At 39.1% G+C, this 17,095-nt stretch overlaps 1 protein-coding gene across 4 annotated transcripts in view; it reads right to left on the bottom strand.

Annotated features, from left to right (window-relative positions):
* diaph2 (diaphanous-related formin 2) overlaps positions 1 to 17,095 on the bottom strand; it is a 541,097-nt gene that overhangs the window by 383,692 nt on the left and 140,310 nt on the right. For all 4 annotated transcript variants that reach the window (XM_073820077.1, XM_073820079.1, XM_073820078.1 and 1 more), the window contains one exon: positions 7,329 to 7,468. In XM_073820077.1, the coding sequence (XP_073676178.1) occupies positions 7,329 to 7,468 (140 nt within the window). The remainder of the gene's footprint in view (positions 1 to 7,328; positions 7,469 to 17,095) is intronic.

Consider the following 17,095-nt stretch of genomic DNA (forward strand, 5'->3'; position numbering starts at 1 on the left):
TCAGCTGCGGGATCGGAGTGCCACCAGTGCAGAGCTTGCTCAGGAATGGCAGCAGGCAGGTGTGAGCGCATCTGCACGCACAGTGAAGCGAAGACTTTTGGAAGATGGCCTGGTGTCAAGAAGGGCAGCAAAAAAACTCTCCAAAAAAACATCAGGGACAGATTGATCTTCTGCAAAAAGTATGGCGAATGGACTGCTGAGGACTGGGGCAAAGTCATATTCTCCAAAGAAGCCTCTTTCCGATTGTTTGGGGCATCTGGAAAAAGGCTTGTCCGGAGAAGAAAAGGTGAGCGCTACCATCAGTCCTGTGTCATGCCAACAGTAAAGCATCCTGAGACCATTCATGTGTGGAGTTGCTTCTCATCCAAGGGAGTGGGCTCACTCACAATTTTGCCCAAAAACACAGCCATGAATAAAGAATGGTACCAAAACACCCTCCAACAGCAACTTCTTCCAACAATCCAACAACAGTTTGGTGAAGAACAATGCATTTTCCAGCACGATGGAGCACCGTGCCATAAGGCAAAAGTGATAACTAAGTGGCTCGGGACCAAAACGTTGACATTTTGGGTCCATGGCCTGGAAACTCCCCAGATCTTAAAACTTGTGGTCAATCCTCAAGAGGCGGGTGGACAAACAAAAACCCACTAATTCTGACAAACTGAGCGCATGCCCAGTTGAATTGCAGAGGTCCTGAAAAATAAGGGCCAACACTGCAAATACTGACTCTTTGCATAAATGTCATGTAATTGTCGATAAAAGCCTTTGAAACGTATGAAGTGCTTGTAATTATACTTCATTACATCACAGAAACAGCTGAAACAAAGATCTAAAAGCAGTTGAGCAGCTAACTTTGTGAAAACTAATATTTGTGTCATTCTCAAAACTTTTGGCTACGACTGTACATCTTGGATGCCCTGGAGGTGAGCAGATAAACTTCAATTTTTAATTTTTGGGTAAACTATCCCTTTAAATGCTGTCTTCCTACACATTCTCTAGGACTAGGTTTTAGAACAGAGCAATAGATTCCCATCATACAAAGTGGCAATACAGTTGTATGTGCGCTTCTAAGCAGTCTGGTGCTTAAAAGAACACACATCGTAACACCTGGAGTGTGATTGTTTCATAGTCCACCATTCGGTACTCGTTCAAAGCCTCGAGTAGGGCTATAGCCTTCAGGATCTAAGGCTGAACGGATTCCTGTTAAGGAGTATCAAATCTTCAAAGGCACTAATAAGCCCATTACCTCCTGCACATGTGTCCATGGGCGTTCAGCAACCGACGGCCGCATAGGCAGAATGATGGATTCACAGGCTCTGTGGGGCGGCTGGTAGTGTCAGCACATCTTCACTCCAATACACATCTCTGCTTCCTCAGGCTCACGTCCCACACTGCTAACTACAACACACGGCTACCTTACATTCAAACCCTACACTGGGAAATAAATAAATAAGTACTACTACTAAAAAAAAAAAAAAAAAAAAAAAACCTCTAGGGAAAAATGCAGCAGCTCCACCATGAAGATTTGGACATAATGAAAAGTTGGAGCCAAGTTCAGGTTTGTCTGATTTTCTCCGCCGCATATCTTTGAGCCTGCAGATTCAATACGGAAGTCACAGCTGGGATTTAAAGTGGAGTGTAAAAGCGGAGAGCGTAATACCGAGGGCTTAGCACAAGAAAGTGAAAAGTCAAGCCCTTTAGACGTTCAGAAGAGTGCAATGGGGCCATGTCGTGGACGAAACGCGAATTCCTATTGGTGGTGCATTGATGAAGAATCGGCGCCGTCTGTACGCCACTGGAGATCTCTCGGTGCGAAAGCGCGAGAGCCATCAGAGCTGTTGGAATGGATGACAAAGCTGGAGGGTTTTATGCATGAGTGGGTGTTAAGAAAGTTCTGGATTACTTCTTGCATTGTAATATTGTTTCTGCACTACATTGCACGCCCATGGCACTGTTTGTACAGCTGCATCAGAAAGAAATAAAAACAGAGAACGAAAGCATGAGAGAGGCAAGAGAAAATGGCTGCCATTAGTTACACTGCATATTAACTCTCTGTAAATGAGGAAATAAGACCCAATGATTATCTGTTAGTCTGCATTTTGGCAAGTCTGAGAATTCAGAGTTAATGAAACAAGACTACAAGTGTGAGAGAATGATGGATATGTAGTGAGAAAAAGCCAGAAGATGAAGAAGTGATTTTAGTCTAGCAAAATGAGGAGAAGAGGAATGGGAGGAAAAAGTATATAAAAAATGAGAGGAAGCTGGGGAAAAAAAAAGAGGGAAAAAGTGAAATGTTGAAGGAAGGCGCTGAATCCGCCCCAAGCACAGCCATCTGTGTATAGATGTTTGAGGCTGTGAGCTCCACACCTGTGAGGGACTACTGGGAAATGAAGAGTCTTCTCCAGCCCAGCCGCCACCTGGACGGCCAAACAGGTGCTCAGCCCAGACAATTAAACTATTACACAAACATAGGCCAACCAATGAGAGGAGATAAGCAGACAGTGCAGGAGCTTAGCTTCTTACTCACACCTATACTCTAATTGATTAAGGTAAAAAGCATTTGATTATTACATTGTCAGTTATCGAAATCAGGATGCGAATAGTGCATCATCGCTTTATATTGGCCCACAAGGGTATCGGCCCTGACGTGACTAGTATTTTTTCATTCAGTCGATTGAGCTTGAATTGAACAGAATATTCTTCTATAAAATTTAACGACAGAAATCTGAAAGAGATAATAGCCTGAGCTACATGACTTTCTTTATACATGTTCATGTTGTATGTGTTTTACCTATATTTCCTCTCTTCTATACTACTATAGTATATCCTAAATGTCACAAAAAGATGTGAATGGAAACCTGAAAAGTGAAGTCGAAGAAGAGCATGTTTTTCAGGATAATTCATGCAGAACAACAATTTATAAAATTCATATACTACCAGTCAAAAGTTTTTGAACTGTAAGATCTGTATTGTTCTAAAGAAGTATCTTCTGCTCACCAAGCCTGCATTGATTTGATCCAAAGTACAGCAAAAACAGTAAAATTTTGAAATATTTTTACTATTTAAAATAACTGTTTTCTATTTGAATACATTTTAAAATGTAATTTATTTCTGTGATCAATGCAAAAAATTCTGCATCATTACTCCATTCTTCAGTGTCACATGATTCTTCAGGAATCACTCTAATATGCTGACTTGCTGTTCAAAATTATTTTTTTTATAATTATTATTTAAATATTTAATATTTGAGTAAAATTTTATCAGATTCTTTGGTGAATAGAAAGATCCAAAGATCAGCATTTATCTAAATAAACTTTTGTAATGTTATTTTTTTTTAAGCAAGGATGCTTTGAATTGATCAAAAGTGATGATAAAGACATTTATAATGTTAGAACTTTCTATTCATCAAAGACATCTGAAAAAAATTCCACTCAGCTGTTTTTAACAATAAAAATAAATGTTTTTTTTTTTGAGAAGCAAATTATAATATAATGATTTCTGAATGATTTTCATGTGACTGGAGTAATGATGCTAAAATTTCAGCATTGACATCACAGAATAAGTTACATTTTAAAATAAATTCTACTAAAAGCTGTTTTTTTAATAGTGAACATATTTCAAAATTTTACTGTTTTTGCTGTACTTTAGATCAAATGAATGCAGGCTTGGTGAGCAGTAAGTTCTTTTAAAAACATAAAAAATCTTACTGTTCACAAACTTTTGACAGGTAGGGCAGATTTGTCTCATGACAAACTTAAAGTGCATTTCAACACACAGTCCGCTATTAGTATTCCAACACTTATTTAAACGGATGTGTGATAATTTCACCATTTTACAACCATGAATAAACCGTCATCAACCCATTTCAGCACTCCTGCAAGTGCACTTTGATTATTTTGGAAGAGAACATGTTGCAGAAATCATGACTTAAAAGGAATTCACACTCTAACATATTTCTCACAGAGGACAGAGATAAGGTATGAAGGGACTCATGAGTAATTGCACCTTGGCAAAGAGAAGGAACTTGGGGTCATTTTCATCACAAATTAATTTCTCATGCAGCACATACTGTGGCTTTATGTCCAAACATTTCAAACTTGCACGTAGTCTAGTTCGAGAAAAAAAGAAAAAGAAAAAAAGACAAACGGTTTCGGGAGAAATGAGTTGGGTCCCATAGGAATTAAACTTCAAGCAGACCTAACTTTCTCTCATCTGTGTGGGATGGAACAAGTCTAGTTATTCTTTGATTTCCTGATGGTTCTTGCAAATGGAATAAAGCTGAAACTGCACATGAAACTGTCCACTTATACAAACAGCAATGCATTATGCTCTTGTCATCAGGGTGAATGTCTCAACTACATAAACCCAGAACACTGTAAAGGTTACATTAACATACAGTATTCAGCGCATGGGCGGATATTGTTTTGTGATCCGTAATAATTAGCTCTACTCAGATTAACTGTAAAGCTAGCAAGCCAGTGAGAAGCTTGAGTAAAAGACAAAAAAAATGGATTGACTGAGGTAAAAGGTGAAGGATATCAGCACGTTGAGCATCTCCAAGTATCACGTCACCCCAGGGTGCTTCTCTCCGAGCAAGACCTGACCTTCAGCGGGCGAGTGAGACACCACTCGGCACCCCTCTCCAACTGCGTACTCACAAGTTCAGCCATTTGCAAACGCCCGGAGGGTGGTCCTGGCCTCGCCGGCCCCTGAGCGCAAGCTGCCCTTTTACCAAGAGGAAGTGCTGACGCCACTCGTCTTCAGCCAGCGAGTCTGATCTTTACAAACAACCTGTCCTCATGGGAGTACGAAGTGTGGGCTTCTCAAAGAACTATGCTCTGTACCCATTTCCCATGACTAATGGCTAATGGTGGAGTAAATAATTGGATGCACGGGGCCCCAACGCCACACTGTGATGATCTGATAAAGACAACAGAACGAGATGCCATTCCTTCATTTAATTAGGGCAATAACAAGAGATTACCTTGAGGCGCAGTGTTCTACAACTCACATTCTAGATTATGTGTTCTGTGACAGGAAAACAATAGCAAAGTCATTCCGGTGTTTGTGTTCCTTTGACTAGCTGCACTGTACCGCCATCTGGGGAGAAGGGCCGGGGCGTCTATTAATTGCTTTCCAGCGCAAACCACATCTGTTGAGAGCATGGCGCGTAATGCCATCGGATCAAATGGCGGTTCCGCTCGGGTCCTTTCTCCCACTGCGCGACTGTGGACCTAAAGAGATCGTCTGCCTGCCAATTGTGTGATGACCACTTTATATGCTGCGCTCATTGATTCACATTAAGAGCCATCTCTCAGACAGTGCTCTGGTAAATAATTGAGAGAGTCTGCTGTCACATAGTGTTCCTCTGCGCAACTGGGACCAAATTAAATTTGAAAATCCCATCCATGAGAAAGGAGGTGAGAGACAGCTTTCTGGGAGAGCAGGCTGGGAGAAATGTGATGGGTCTTATTATGAATGAATGAATGAATGAATGAATGAATGAATGAATGAATGAATGAATGAATGAATGAATGAATGATTGAGAGGAGAGGAGATCATAAAATAATATATAATAATAAATATAGCTGATTACAGGGTTCAAGTGCTTTAAGGCATTAAGGTTTAAGGCTAGGTAATTTATCATAGAAATATTATGTTTTGTAACGTTTATGACTGTTACAACTCCAGCTGTGGTCAGATCTCCTTAAAACTTTGCATGCTTGTTTAAAATCACCAGGTTTTTTTAGATCTTCTCAATCATTTTACAAACTATTTGATTGACAGCAGTGGTTTTAGAGGCAAAGTTGTTAACAGGTGTTCTGTTATATGATATGAATATTGCATGTATGTGCGAAAAACCGTGCAATGCACAATCGTTTACGCTGTTGAAAAAAACAATATCGCCCGCCAGTGGCGATTTCTTTCAAATTTCTCACAGACCTTCAGGGCCGTAAGTCAAACAGGCCAACCAAGTTCCGTCCCGGTGGCCCCCATTAACCATGTCTAATAAGTGCTCAAACTTCATTGGCCAATGTTTTTTTTTTTTAAGATCCTTATAGACACTTGTGGCACTTTGGACCAAGACCGTGCACAATGTTTTTCACGTTGACAGGACAAATGGTTGTGTAGGTATAGCCATTTTTATGATTTTTTTATAGTGCCACCAAGTGGCCAAGTTCCACGATTTTTGTCCTGTGACCTCAGATTGAGCTCTTACATGAGTGTTCTGAGTTTGGCGAAGATATTCCATTCCGCTCAGGAGTTACAGGCATTTTACTAAAAGTGTCCCTGCCCCTTTCAAATGTTTTGGCGTCTCCTTGCGACAATGAGTGGGAAGTTTGACTTTTTTTGAAAATTATTGCTATTCGCTCTCCAGGGAACATTTCTGCACTGGTGTGGTTCCGATCGGGCGAAAAACCTAAGACTAGTTCGCAAAAGTAGGTTTTGCAAAAAACCCAAAAATTTCGCTCACTCTCGAATCTGCCAAGGATTCCAATGACATAAGACATATGATTAACGGTTTAGGATTAATGAGCGATTTCATACTTCTGATCGCTGTAGTGGCCTATCAGGCCGATTGGAATGTTGTCAATGGTGTGAGTACTACCATCCCTCCAAGTTTCAAGTCTCTACAATCTTCACAGATTTTGATCTGCACGATCAGTTTTATGTGGAGATCTCTGATCCGTGACTATTATAAAAATTACAATAGGGTTTCAGCGCTACATGCTTGAACCTCTAATAAAATAAACAAAAATGTGGCAGAAATGGGCAGGGTGAGAAAAATGCTAAATTATTTTAAGCACTACTTTAGACATGATCAGAACAGATTTAAAAAAGCAAGCGGGAAATTATAGGATACGCACTTTAGTGGAGGGACTTGAAAGCGAAGGCGTCTGGTCTGGTAGTGGTGGTTGGTGTGCTTATTAACGTTTCAGAGAATGGCTGGCTGTCTGAAGTGTTAAAAAAAGGATTCCTATCTATTAGAGCTTAATAGATAGAGAGGGGGAGATGACAGGGCTGGGCTCGAAGTGACTGGTGGATACACTCATTTAGCCGGCCCATGCTATGGGCTACACTCATTTAACCAGAATTGGGGATCCATACAGACCGGAGGCTAAAAGACTCATTGACAGATTTCCAATTAGCACCCTGAAAGAAATCCTCCAAGATTGCCACGTGCAGACAGGAAAATAAAGTTAAACTTTTGGTTTCACAGTGGTGGCTGTTGATGTGTCAAGTCTCTGAATCTAGAATCAGAATCTAGTTGCAGACTGGAATGGTTAAGTGCTGTGGACAGAGTGTGTGAGGAATGACTGACTGACCTTACGGGGTTGCTGGTCAAGGACACGCGCAGGGACTCCAGGCAGTTGAGCAGTTTGTCTTCGGAGATGCCAGAGCGCAGCTCGTGAACGTACTCCTGTGACGAGAGCGTACACTCGTGCTTGCTGTTCCTCAGTCCACCCTGCGGGAACGAGACACATTAAGGGATCAGCCACTGCACCGCTGCGCTTTACACCCTGTTAGGCCTGTCACACATTAATTACGACATCTTGATCATCGCTGGAGTTCATGAGCTTCCTAAGACAGATCCCTCTGCTTCTATTCGCAATCTTTGCTTCTTTTTCATCTTTATTTTGACAATAAATGAGCAAAAGCATTGGAATCCTCATCATTTGACGACAGGCAGAAAATAGTAGGAGGGGGAAGTAGTTACCAACACCTGATTTGTGGATGAGGCAGCGCCCCCTGCGCTCCCAGCTGTATTCCAGTCTCCAGCAGGTGAGAATGATTACTAACACTCCATAACTGCAGACTCACTTCCTCCCTAAATCAGCAGACTGCCCACCCACAGCACTGACTGACACAGAGCTACCAGCTAGACTAGTCAGCAGGAGCTGCCTCATGCTAATTCTACAATACACACACAGAGTAATGGGAAATGCTCCCACACACAATATAAAAACAGCAGCATAAAAGTGCTTATTAAAATATTATATTTTTGGGATGATATGGAGGGAACTCTACTGCTGAGTTTCAGGAATTGGGCACTCAATGGCTATGTTCCCACAGCAGCAGAAGACATAATTAATTTGTGTTTTTATACATTTTTTTATGAAGAATGACGTCTGTGTTATATAAACAAAGTAATTTTGTTACTGCTGTTAGCTATACAGAACATCCTATATGAATTAACTGCATGCTTTTGTGAAATGTGCTCATAACATGGTAAAAATTGACCAACGGCTATAATTTGCACATAGGTTAAAATGAAATATGACACTGCAAGGCATTTTTTATTAAAAACTTATTAAAAAGTAATTAATTTATTTAAAACTGTAGAGACTGTGAATCAGAATCTAATCAAATGTTTCACACAGTAAACTGAACAAAGGAAGTCTCATTTCAAAGTGGTGTCATCCAAGATGCTCATGTCTTTCTTTCTTCAGTCATAAAATTTAAAATTAAATTATAGTGATATAGTGGACTTCAATGGTGACCGTGAAAATAACTGTAAATTTTTGTTCTGGAAGTGAACTTCTCCTTTAAAATATATTAAGTAAATATATTCCATGAATATATTTTGTAAATTTTCTAGAATAAATATATCAAAACTTACATTTTGATTAATAATATGCATTGCTAAGAACTTCATTTGGACAACTTTAAAGGTAATTTTCTCGATGTGTTTCGATTTTTTTGCACCCTCAGATTCCAGATTTTCAAATAGTTGCATCTCAGACAAATATTGTCCTATCCTAACAGACCATACATCAGTAGAAAGCTTAATTATTCTGCTTTCAGATGTTTCAAAACATGACAGACAGACACAAATTACATTAATTTGGTAACATTATATACCAAAACAATACAAAAACAAAGTGAAATAAAACAAAAAATAAAATGTTTATTTATTCAGCATATAGTTGGCATTTGGGAATGACTTGCTCCCCACAAAGACTGCATTTGATCCACTCGTGTATGCACAGTATAAATCTTTGCACATACATTTGCTACATTTTTATTGTCTTATCCCTTTACTTCAGGCTTTATCTGTTTGCTTTGCACAGATGAAGGCCTTTAAACAAGCACCTGGCGTATAAAATAAAACATCATTATGAACAGGAAACGGATAAGAACAAATCAATTTAGTGACAGGTGGGATGTCTTCCCATTTCTTTCTACCTACATAACCAGACCTAGGTGGATTTATTCATGACGCTCGCACATACAAAAATCAATTTCGGTGCAAGCCGCCAAGCTCGTGGGTTTTTGTGACTACTTTCTTCACTCTTGTGCGTTAGACAGACAGACAGAGTGAAGATTGTCAATCTGTTACCTGCACTGCACCCCTTGGGCAAAAGAATGGAAAGTGTGCCATGCTTTCCACTTTTTATATACCACATTATTCTTATTCTTGTCATTTTACTTAGGTTTCTTTTTTTTTTGATATATTTTTTTTTTTTCACAGTTGTGTTCTCTCTTATCCAAGTCATCCATGTGTTTCTTTTTTCTTTTGAAGCTGTTTTCCATCTGTATGTTCTGAAAACAACAACCTGCCAAACGAGGCAGAGGAAAAAGAAGAGGGCGGCGGAGCGCAGGGTGGGCTGTCAAAGTCACCCGTGTAGACGGAGGGATGAATTAATGCAGACAGAGAAGTATGTAGGGTAGTATGGAGCGAGTATTAGCGGTTTCTTCCCCGGTACGAATGTGCTTTAATGTCGTCTTCCCAGGATGTGGCTTCCCCAGCAGGCAAGCTGCACTAATAGGCAGTCTTGGAGGAATAAACAGGGCATCTTTGTGACTGAGTCCCATTTCTGCTCTGTCGAGGCGCAGTGAAGAAACGCCGACACGGGCGGCAGCGCTGGTTTATATAGCAACAGGAAAATAAATGAGCCATTACTATAGGCAAGTAGGGGGTTGTGATGGGGAGACACTGTATGTGTTGAGTCTGCAGAACGTGTAAACATGCAGACAGCGCAGTGATTTACTCTGGTGCGATCAGCAGGTGTTAGTATTAGGTTTTAAGCAGTTGGTTAAACGTAGGCGGTGGTTTAGAACGACATGACTGGTTGTTGTTGCAATAAAAGCGGCCTTGATGTTGACTGGCAGCTGCGAATCTGCACTGACCTTGTGTATTCTGAGACCATCATTTGTGTGAATAAGATGTTCAAAAAGAAGCTGTGCTATGCAGAGTTCTTGCATGCTTCCTTACAAAAAAAGTGAGATCTAACTACTCTTTAAATTAAGACAAACTCACTTAGTCAATTTTCTCTCTCTCTCTCTCTCTCTCTCTCTCTCTCTCTATCTCTCTCTCTCTCTCCATCGAAGTATAAGAACAACTCTTTTTCCCCAAACACATCTGAGGCGCTCAGGTTGAAGCGATTCAGCTCTTTCTTCTCAGGCAGGTCCTCATACTTGAATTTGTCTTGATCTGGATCCAGCTAAAGATCACTCGGTTCATCTGCCTCTATAGTTCAGATGAGGGAATCCGAGGGACCAGATATGACTGGTGTGCTTATACCTGCCTGATAGAAGTAATGGGGTGTGTGTGCGAGAGAGGTTATTACTTCCCTCATTACTGTCTCTAGTAACTGTAGTTGCCCCTGGCTCTTTCCAGACCTGCTGCAGACAGCTATCTCAGATTCACTGAACCACAGGCAGAGCTGCTCTCTGTCTCAATATGAGAAGAACCACATGATGGCTGCGCAACTATGACTATCTTTATATGATTCAGAATATTCTTGGCTTGGAAAAGCAAAAGGTACCTGTAACTTTGCAATTCCGCATAATATGTACTTCTCATTCTTACTGTTAAGGGTTTGTGCAGATAATAAAAAAAAGTATTATAGCTTGGCACACTACTCATCCCTGATGCATCAATATTCAGGGTTTTCCTCCATCTTATAGCTAATAACAGATTAAGTTACGTAATAAATATATTATTATTATTAGGTGCCAAGCACCTATTGTATCCGTTAGCGTTCTTCTTCTTCTGCTCTTGAGTCTATGGCAGCCCAAGGAACTGCTTGCAGGAAAGTTGTGTAATTTAGCACACAGATAGAGGATAGTCTCAACATTAACCATAGGAAGTTTAAAGTAGTGCCACCACTTGTCCAAATTCCAAAATCGCAAAGTTTTGTTTATCTGCTTTTTTATATGTTTTTAACAGAACTCGTCGTAGACGGTTTGTCTGATTTTCACCAAAATTGGCTCAGATCATCTTCAGACCCATGCTGGCAAAAAGGTATGAAATTCAATTGATTAGACAAACCATTGTTGAATAACGCGCAAACAAATTTGGCAAAAAGCACACAAAAATGGATGTGAGGCTATATCTCCGCAATGGTTTGGTGTACTGAGATCAAACTTGGTATTTGTTATAAGAAGCATGACCTGAGGCTACCTGCAGTGTTTTGGCACAGTGTCAACTGGTGGTCAGGAGATATGAAAAATGGCTCTTTTTGCTTATAACTTCTGAATGGTTTGACCAAAAATCAAGTCAAACCATTCCCATACTTTTTCGAACTCCTCCTAGAGCGTTCCTCAGATTTTCACAAAATTTGACTTGGATCATCTTCAGATGATGCTGGCAAAAAGTTGTGGATTTCACGTCGATATACAAAACAGTTTTCGTTTAGCGCGTCAATGAATTTGCTGGAAAGATGCCAAACTGCATCTGAGGTTGTATCTCTGCAAAGCTTAGCTCCTCGTTTTGCCTCTGGTGTGCTTGGCCCCTTAATTGATGCTTGCAGCTATGTTGATTATTATTATATATTATTAATACTATTACTATATTATTATTTAATATAGTATAATTACTATAATATTTTTTAAGTAAATTTAAACAATAAAATCTCAAATCAACTGCTGTAAATGCAACAAGTAAATTTAGGCATCAACACAAGCAGAAGATTACATTCACAACAGTGTTATATATTTAGCAGTTTTCAAAAATGACCTTTTAGTGTGAATGATATAATGGCAAAGGTAATCTAAATTAGAAAAATACATGCAAACAGATTGACATTAATTAACAATATAAAACTTATTGAAAAAAAAAATAAAAAAAATTATTTAATGTTATTGTTAAATATGTATCTTAATAAAACAATATTATTTAATAATATATTACCTACAAAATTAAAAATTCTGTCATTAATTACTCACCCTCATGTCATTCTAAACTTGTTCTTAGAGCGTTCTGACCCTGCATAGATAGCAACACTGCCACATTCAAGGGCCAGGAAAGTATTAGGAACATTGATAAAATAGTCCATCTGACTCAGCTGTAACTTTATGAAGCTATGAGAATACTTTTTGTGTGCAAAGAAAACAAAAATAATGACTTTATTCAAGAAGGTATCAAGGCCTAGCAATTACCCACCATAGCAACCAAACGGCAAAAGCCCTTTCCGAGCACAACGCCACTCTAAAATTGAGTGTCAGTACACTAAAACACAAAATCCCTGGGTTCTGAGTGTTCCAAACAGATCAAGTTTGCTACAAAAATTAAATAATGAAAAGCAGGGGCGAAAGTGCTTTCTGCGTTTCTTTTCTTGCCAAAAACAGGCAGAACCCTCAATCTAACCCACTCTAGAAAGAGAGTTTCTGGTTTCACTATCCATTGACCTTTACCACTGGAAACCAAAGACAGGCCATAATATGCTGCTTAATGACCCTGGCCAGCTCAATCCGTTGGGATGATATCAACATTACACCAGACCACACTAATCATGCAGACAGCCACATCCACTGGTTCACTGTAATTGGGTTTCTGCTGTTGGCTGAAGAGAACATAGGGGAATGGTCTGTGTGCGGGCACATAGAAAGAGAGAAAAAGAGAGACAGAGATAAGGAGGAGAGACCAACCAGCAGATGGGTTGAGTGCTGGAGAGATAAAGAGAAGAAAAAGAGATAGACTTGGAAAGGAAAAGAGAAAGAGGAGAGAGAATCAGGGCTCAGTGAAAAGACCAATACAGTTCCTTTGACCAAGCCCAAAGTGTTCATCTCCGAGTCTTATTGAATCCTTATTTGTCAATAACAGCATTTCCTGCCAGAAACAATAGTGCAGGGAACAATTATTCCAGTGAGCCTGTCAATTTCACTTTGGTACAGGGACACAGGCTGGCTATAAGTGTGTGTGTGTGTGTGTGTGTGTGTGTGTGTACACGTGTGTTTTTTTTCTTCTTCCTGACTGTGATACGGCCTTGGCACGATCTGATGTGTGAGAGTGCAACTATCGCAAGGGAGGGGATGGGCCCGCTGCGTTTCTCTGCACCTCCGCATTCTACACCCATTGATAATGAGACAGCAGCAAACTGACAGGCTGCATGGGGACCATTGGGCGCCACATGCTGTCACAAACAACTGTTTACTATGAGGGGGACAAAAAGGGGTCTTCCTCAAGGGGGCGCTAAATGTTTTTAAAAGTCAAATCCTCCATTAAGCCACATTCAAACCCTAGGACTTTCTTAAACCTCTAATTATCAACTGTGAAGTCTCATCAAGGCTGCATTTTTCTGAACAAAAATAAAGTCAAAACAGTAATATTGTGAAATACTTTTACAATTTAAAACAACAGTTCTCAATTTTAAAAGGTAAGTGAAACCTAAAAATGAAAATTAGCCCATTATTTACTCATCCTCCAGGCATCCTAGGTTTATTTGACTTCCTTCTTTCAGACAAATGCAATCTGAGTTGTATTAAAAATTATCCTGGCACTTCCAAGCTTTAGAATAGCATAGATGGGTGTTTCTCTTTTTCAGTCCAAAACGAGTCCAATAACGGGCATTCATCTATAACAAAAAGTGCCTCACATGGCTCCACGGGGTTAATAAAAGCCTCCTGTAGCGAATCAATGCATTTTTGTACAAAAAAAAATCCATATTTAAAGAATCACTTTAATCTTTTTGGACTGATGAAGAGAAACACTTGCCCATGGAATTCTAAAGTTTTAAAATGCCAGAATAATTTTTAATATAACTCCAATTGGATACATCTGAAAGAAAGGAAGTCATACACACCTAGGATGTCTGGACTAAATATATCTGGAGTAAAATATGGACTAATTTTTATTTTTGGGTCAACTATCCCTTTAATATATTTTAAAATGTCATTTATTTCTGTTTCTGTATGGGTCAAAATTTTCCATTGTTCTTTTATGCCAAAAATCATTAGGATCTTAAGTAAAGATCATGTTCCATGAAGATATTTTGTAAATTCAAAACCTAATTTTGGATTAGTAATGTGCATTGCTAAGAACTAAAAGCAATTTTCAGATTTTTTTTTTTTTGCACCTTCAGATTTCAGATTCCGGTTTGTATCTCGTTGTATCTTGGCTGTTTTTTTTAGCGTTCAGATGATGTACAAATTAAAAACTATTCAAAAATGTAACCCTGATGTCTGGTTTTGTAGTCACACATTCTAAAATTATAATTTTGGTGCTCTTGAAACATTACTATTATCAATTTGTTTGATACACTGATACTTTTTCTTGGATTCTTTTATTAGTTGGAATATTTTTAGTAACACTGCTAATCTACCACTCTTTTCTATTTTCTATGGATTTTTTGCAATGGCTTCCGAATGATGTCATTATCCAGCTCTGTACGCACAGGATGCTCCAGAGTAATCTGGGTCCAGATCTGGATCTAGATGGGCAGATGCGCGTCTGTTTGCAGTCAGATATGCGCGGGAGAGAGCATGATTACAAGCTGATGGAGGAGCGCGATAGCGGTGCGTCACACATTGTGGATGTAATTTATCTTGGCGTGAGGTCACCGCAGCGGAATAATTCTGTTAAATTACGGTTCGTAAGTTAGTGTCACTTTAATAGGGAGTAAACAGATAACCTGCTGCTGATACCCCCATGACTCTATCTCTTCTACATTTTGCGTGACCTTGTCAAATATCTCAGTGACAGCAGTAAGGGACCATCAAAGTAAGAGAAGCGGTTATCATCAGTGTGCACCCATGAGCATGACCGTCAGGCGCACACACGACCACAGGATGTGACTTAACAACTCAAACAGCAAAAAACGACTACGGCAAAACTCCACGGAGAGAGCAGATATGCGCACTATGAAACAGCGGGACCTTGAAATAATCTTTTGTGCATTTAATGTCTTGTGTGAATTAAATTATATTAATATTCGGATCCCTCCATAAACACCCGAAATGATTGGTGATAATGGGGTTTTTAATTACCTCTTCTTTGTACATGATTAATGAAAATTACTGGAGTGCCCCACTGATCTTTTTGAAAAATAATACAGATATAATCGTTGCAATTAGTGCACATGAAGCCATATCAAAGCCAAGTGGTTGCAAATGTTTTATTCCATAATTTACTGCTCATTAGCGCATGATTGACAGCTTTACAAAGGGGGAGCCAGCACCTTCTCTATAGGAAAACAAGCAAACCTACAAAACAGAGGCTCACAAGGAAAACACACACACATAAACAAAAAAGCATCCCGCACTCTGAAGTTTTCCAGAGTCTCTCTGGTCTGAAAGGTCAGCTGAATGCAGCATCGGTTGAGATGCATGGACAATAGCACCCATAGAAAGAACCTGAGGACATCCCCTGCTACTCAATGATAAGTCTTTTGATGTGTCCGGGGAGCTGCACTCACAGGGTTATTTCCCATCAAGACATGCAGTGTTGCACTTTCTCTCTTTTTAAGAAGAGACAGGAGTGGTGTCCCACAGGGAACGCGGTCTACGTTGTCGTAAAGGAGAAGAGCCACCCTGCTTACGGAATAGCTAACTATTCATTTATCACCTCAGGAAACATGGGCAGATGCTGAGATATTTACAAGAAAATCCTGTGTTCAAAACAAATTAAGCACTACCGCAGCATCTGCAACATGCTTTGTTCAAGCAGCACATGTTTTCAACTAACCCCTAGGACAAATGTGTAAAAAATAATGCAATACAAATACATACTTTTAACTACAACTGTTTGTTGTATGAACAACCGCTCAGTATGTACACAAAAACCTGCACCATTTCAACTCAGGAATCACAAACCTTTGTTTAACTATGAGTAAAAAGAATTTGTTAATATCAGTAATTTAATCATGAATCAAACAATGCAGATCACATTGTATGTATATGTATAATTCACTAAAAATAAGCAGTTATTGGTTTATGAATCAGACTGTGCTGGTCATGCTGTATGTTATTGATTCAGTAAAAAAAGGGTGTTCATAAGAGTCATTTAATCAAGAATCAAACTACGTATTGGTCATACCATGTCAACTCAGCCAGAGGTTTCTGGCTAATTTTTTTTCTTTTTCTAATATTTTTTCTTAAGAAAGATAGACGTGTATAGTGATGAAAGGTAAAATATTAAATGTCATGGATGAATATTTACTGAGTAATGCACTATTTTGTAGAGGGGTGTCAAAATGGCAATTTTCACCTGAGATTTAGAGCCAAATTACAAGGGTGTAAAAATGGCTTAAGAAAGACGACAGCACCATTTTATTTTAACACAGAGATTGGTGGGTCTGTTAGTAAAATCAGTTGACTTTAGTAATCTTTGTTGCATTATGTGCCAATGGTGAAAAATGAGTAAAAGCGTTTTTTTAAGTTTTTCTCCAAAGTTTGCATGCCTGAAACTTAAAAGGTATTTAAGATATCCTAATGGCCTTTTAGATATTGGGCCTTAACAAACTTTCCTTTTGGCATCTTCATTTTTAAGGCCCTATATGGTTCGGTTCTGGAGATATTGGAATTTCAATATGGCTCCAGGAGTAATCATTAAATTGTATACAATTTCAGTGGTCAAAAACCAAATGTGGGTCATTTTGCAAAAATATGATACTATTTTTCCTTTAAAAAGGAATAGCGGAGGAACAATTGCATTGAATGTACCAGTTTGAGTGCCATAAAATATTCTATTTCCAAAGTTTGCGCGCCTGTAAGTCATGAAGTATTAAAGATATCGCAATATGAATTTAGATCATAGTTCTTAATCTTGTTCGGAATCTTAATTTTTAAGATTGTTTGGCTCTGAATCTCAGGTGAAAATTGACATTTTGACCCCTCTACAAAATCATGGATTACTCAGTAAATATTCACA

The sequence above is a fragment of the Garra rufa genome, chromosome 16 (assembly GCF_049309525.1).
Source record: "Garra rufa chromosome 16, GarRuf1.0, whole genome shotgun sequence".
Taxonomy (NCBI): domain Eukaryota; kingdom Metazoa; phylum Chordata; class Actinopteri; order Cypriniformes; family Cyprinidae; genus Garra; species Garra rufa.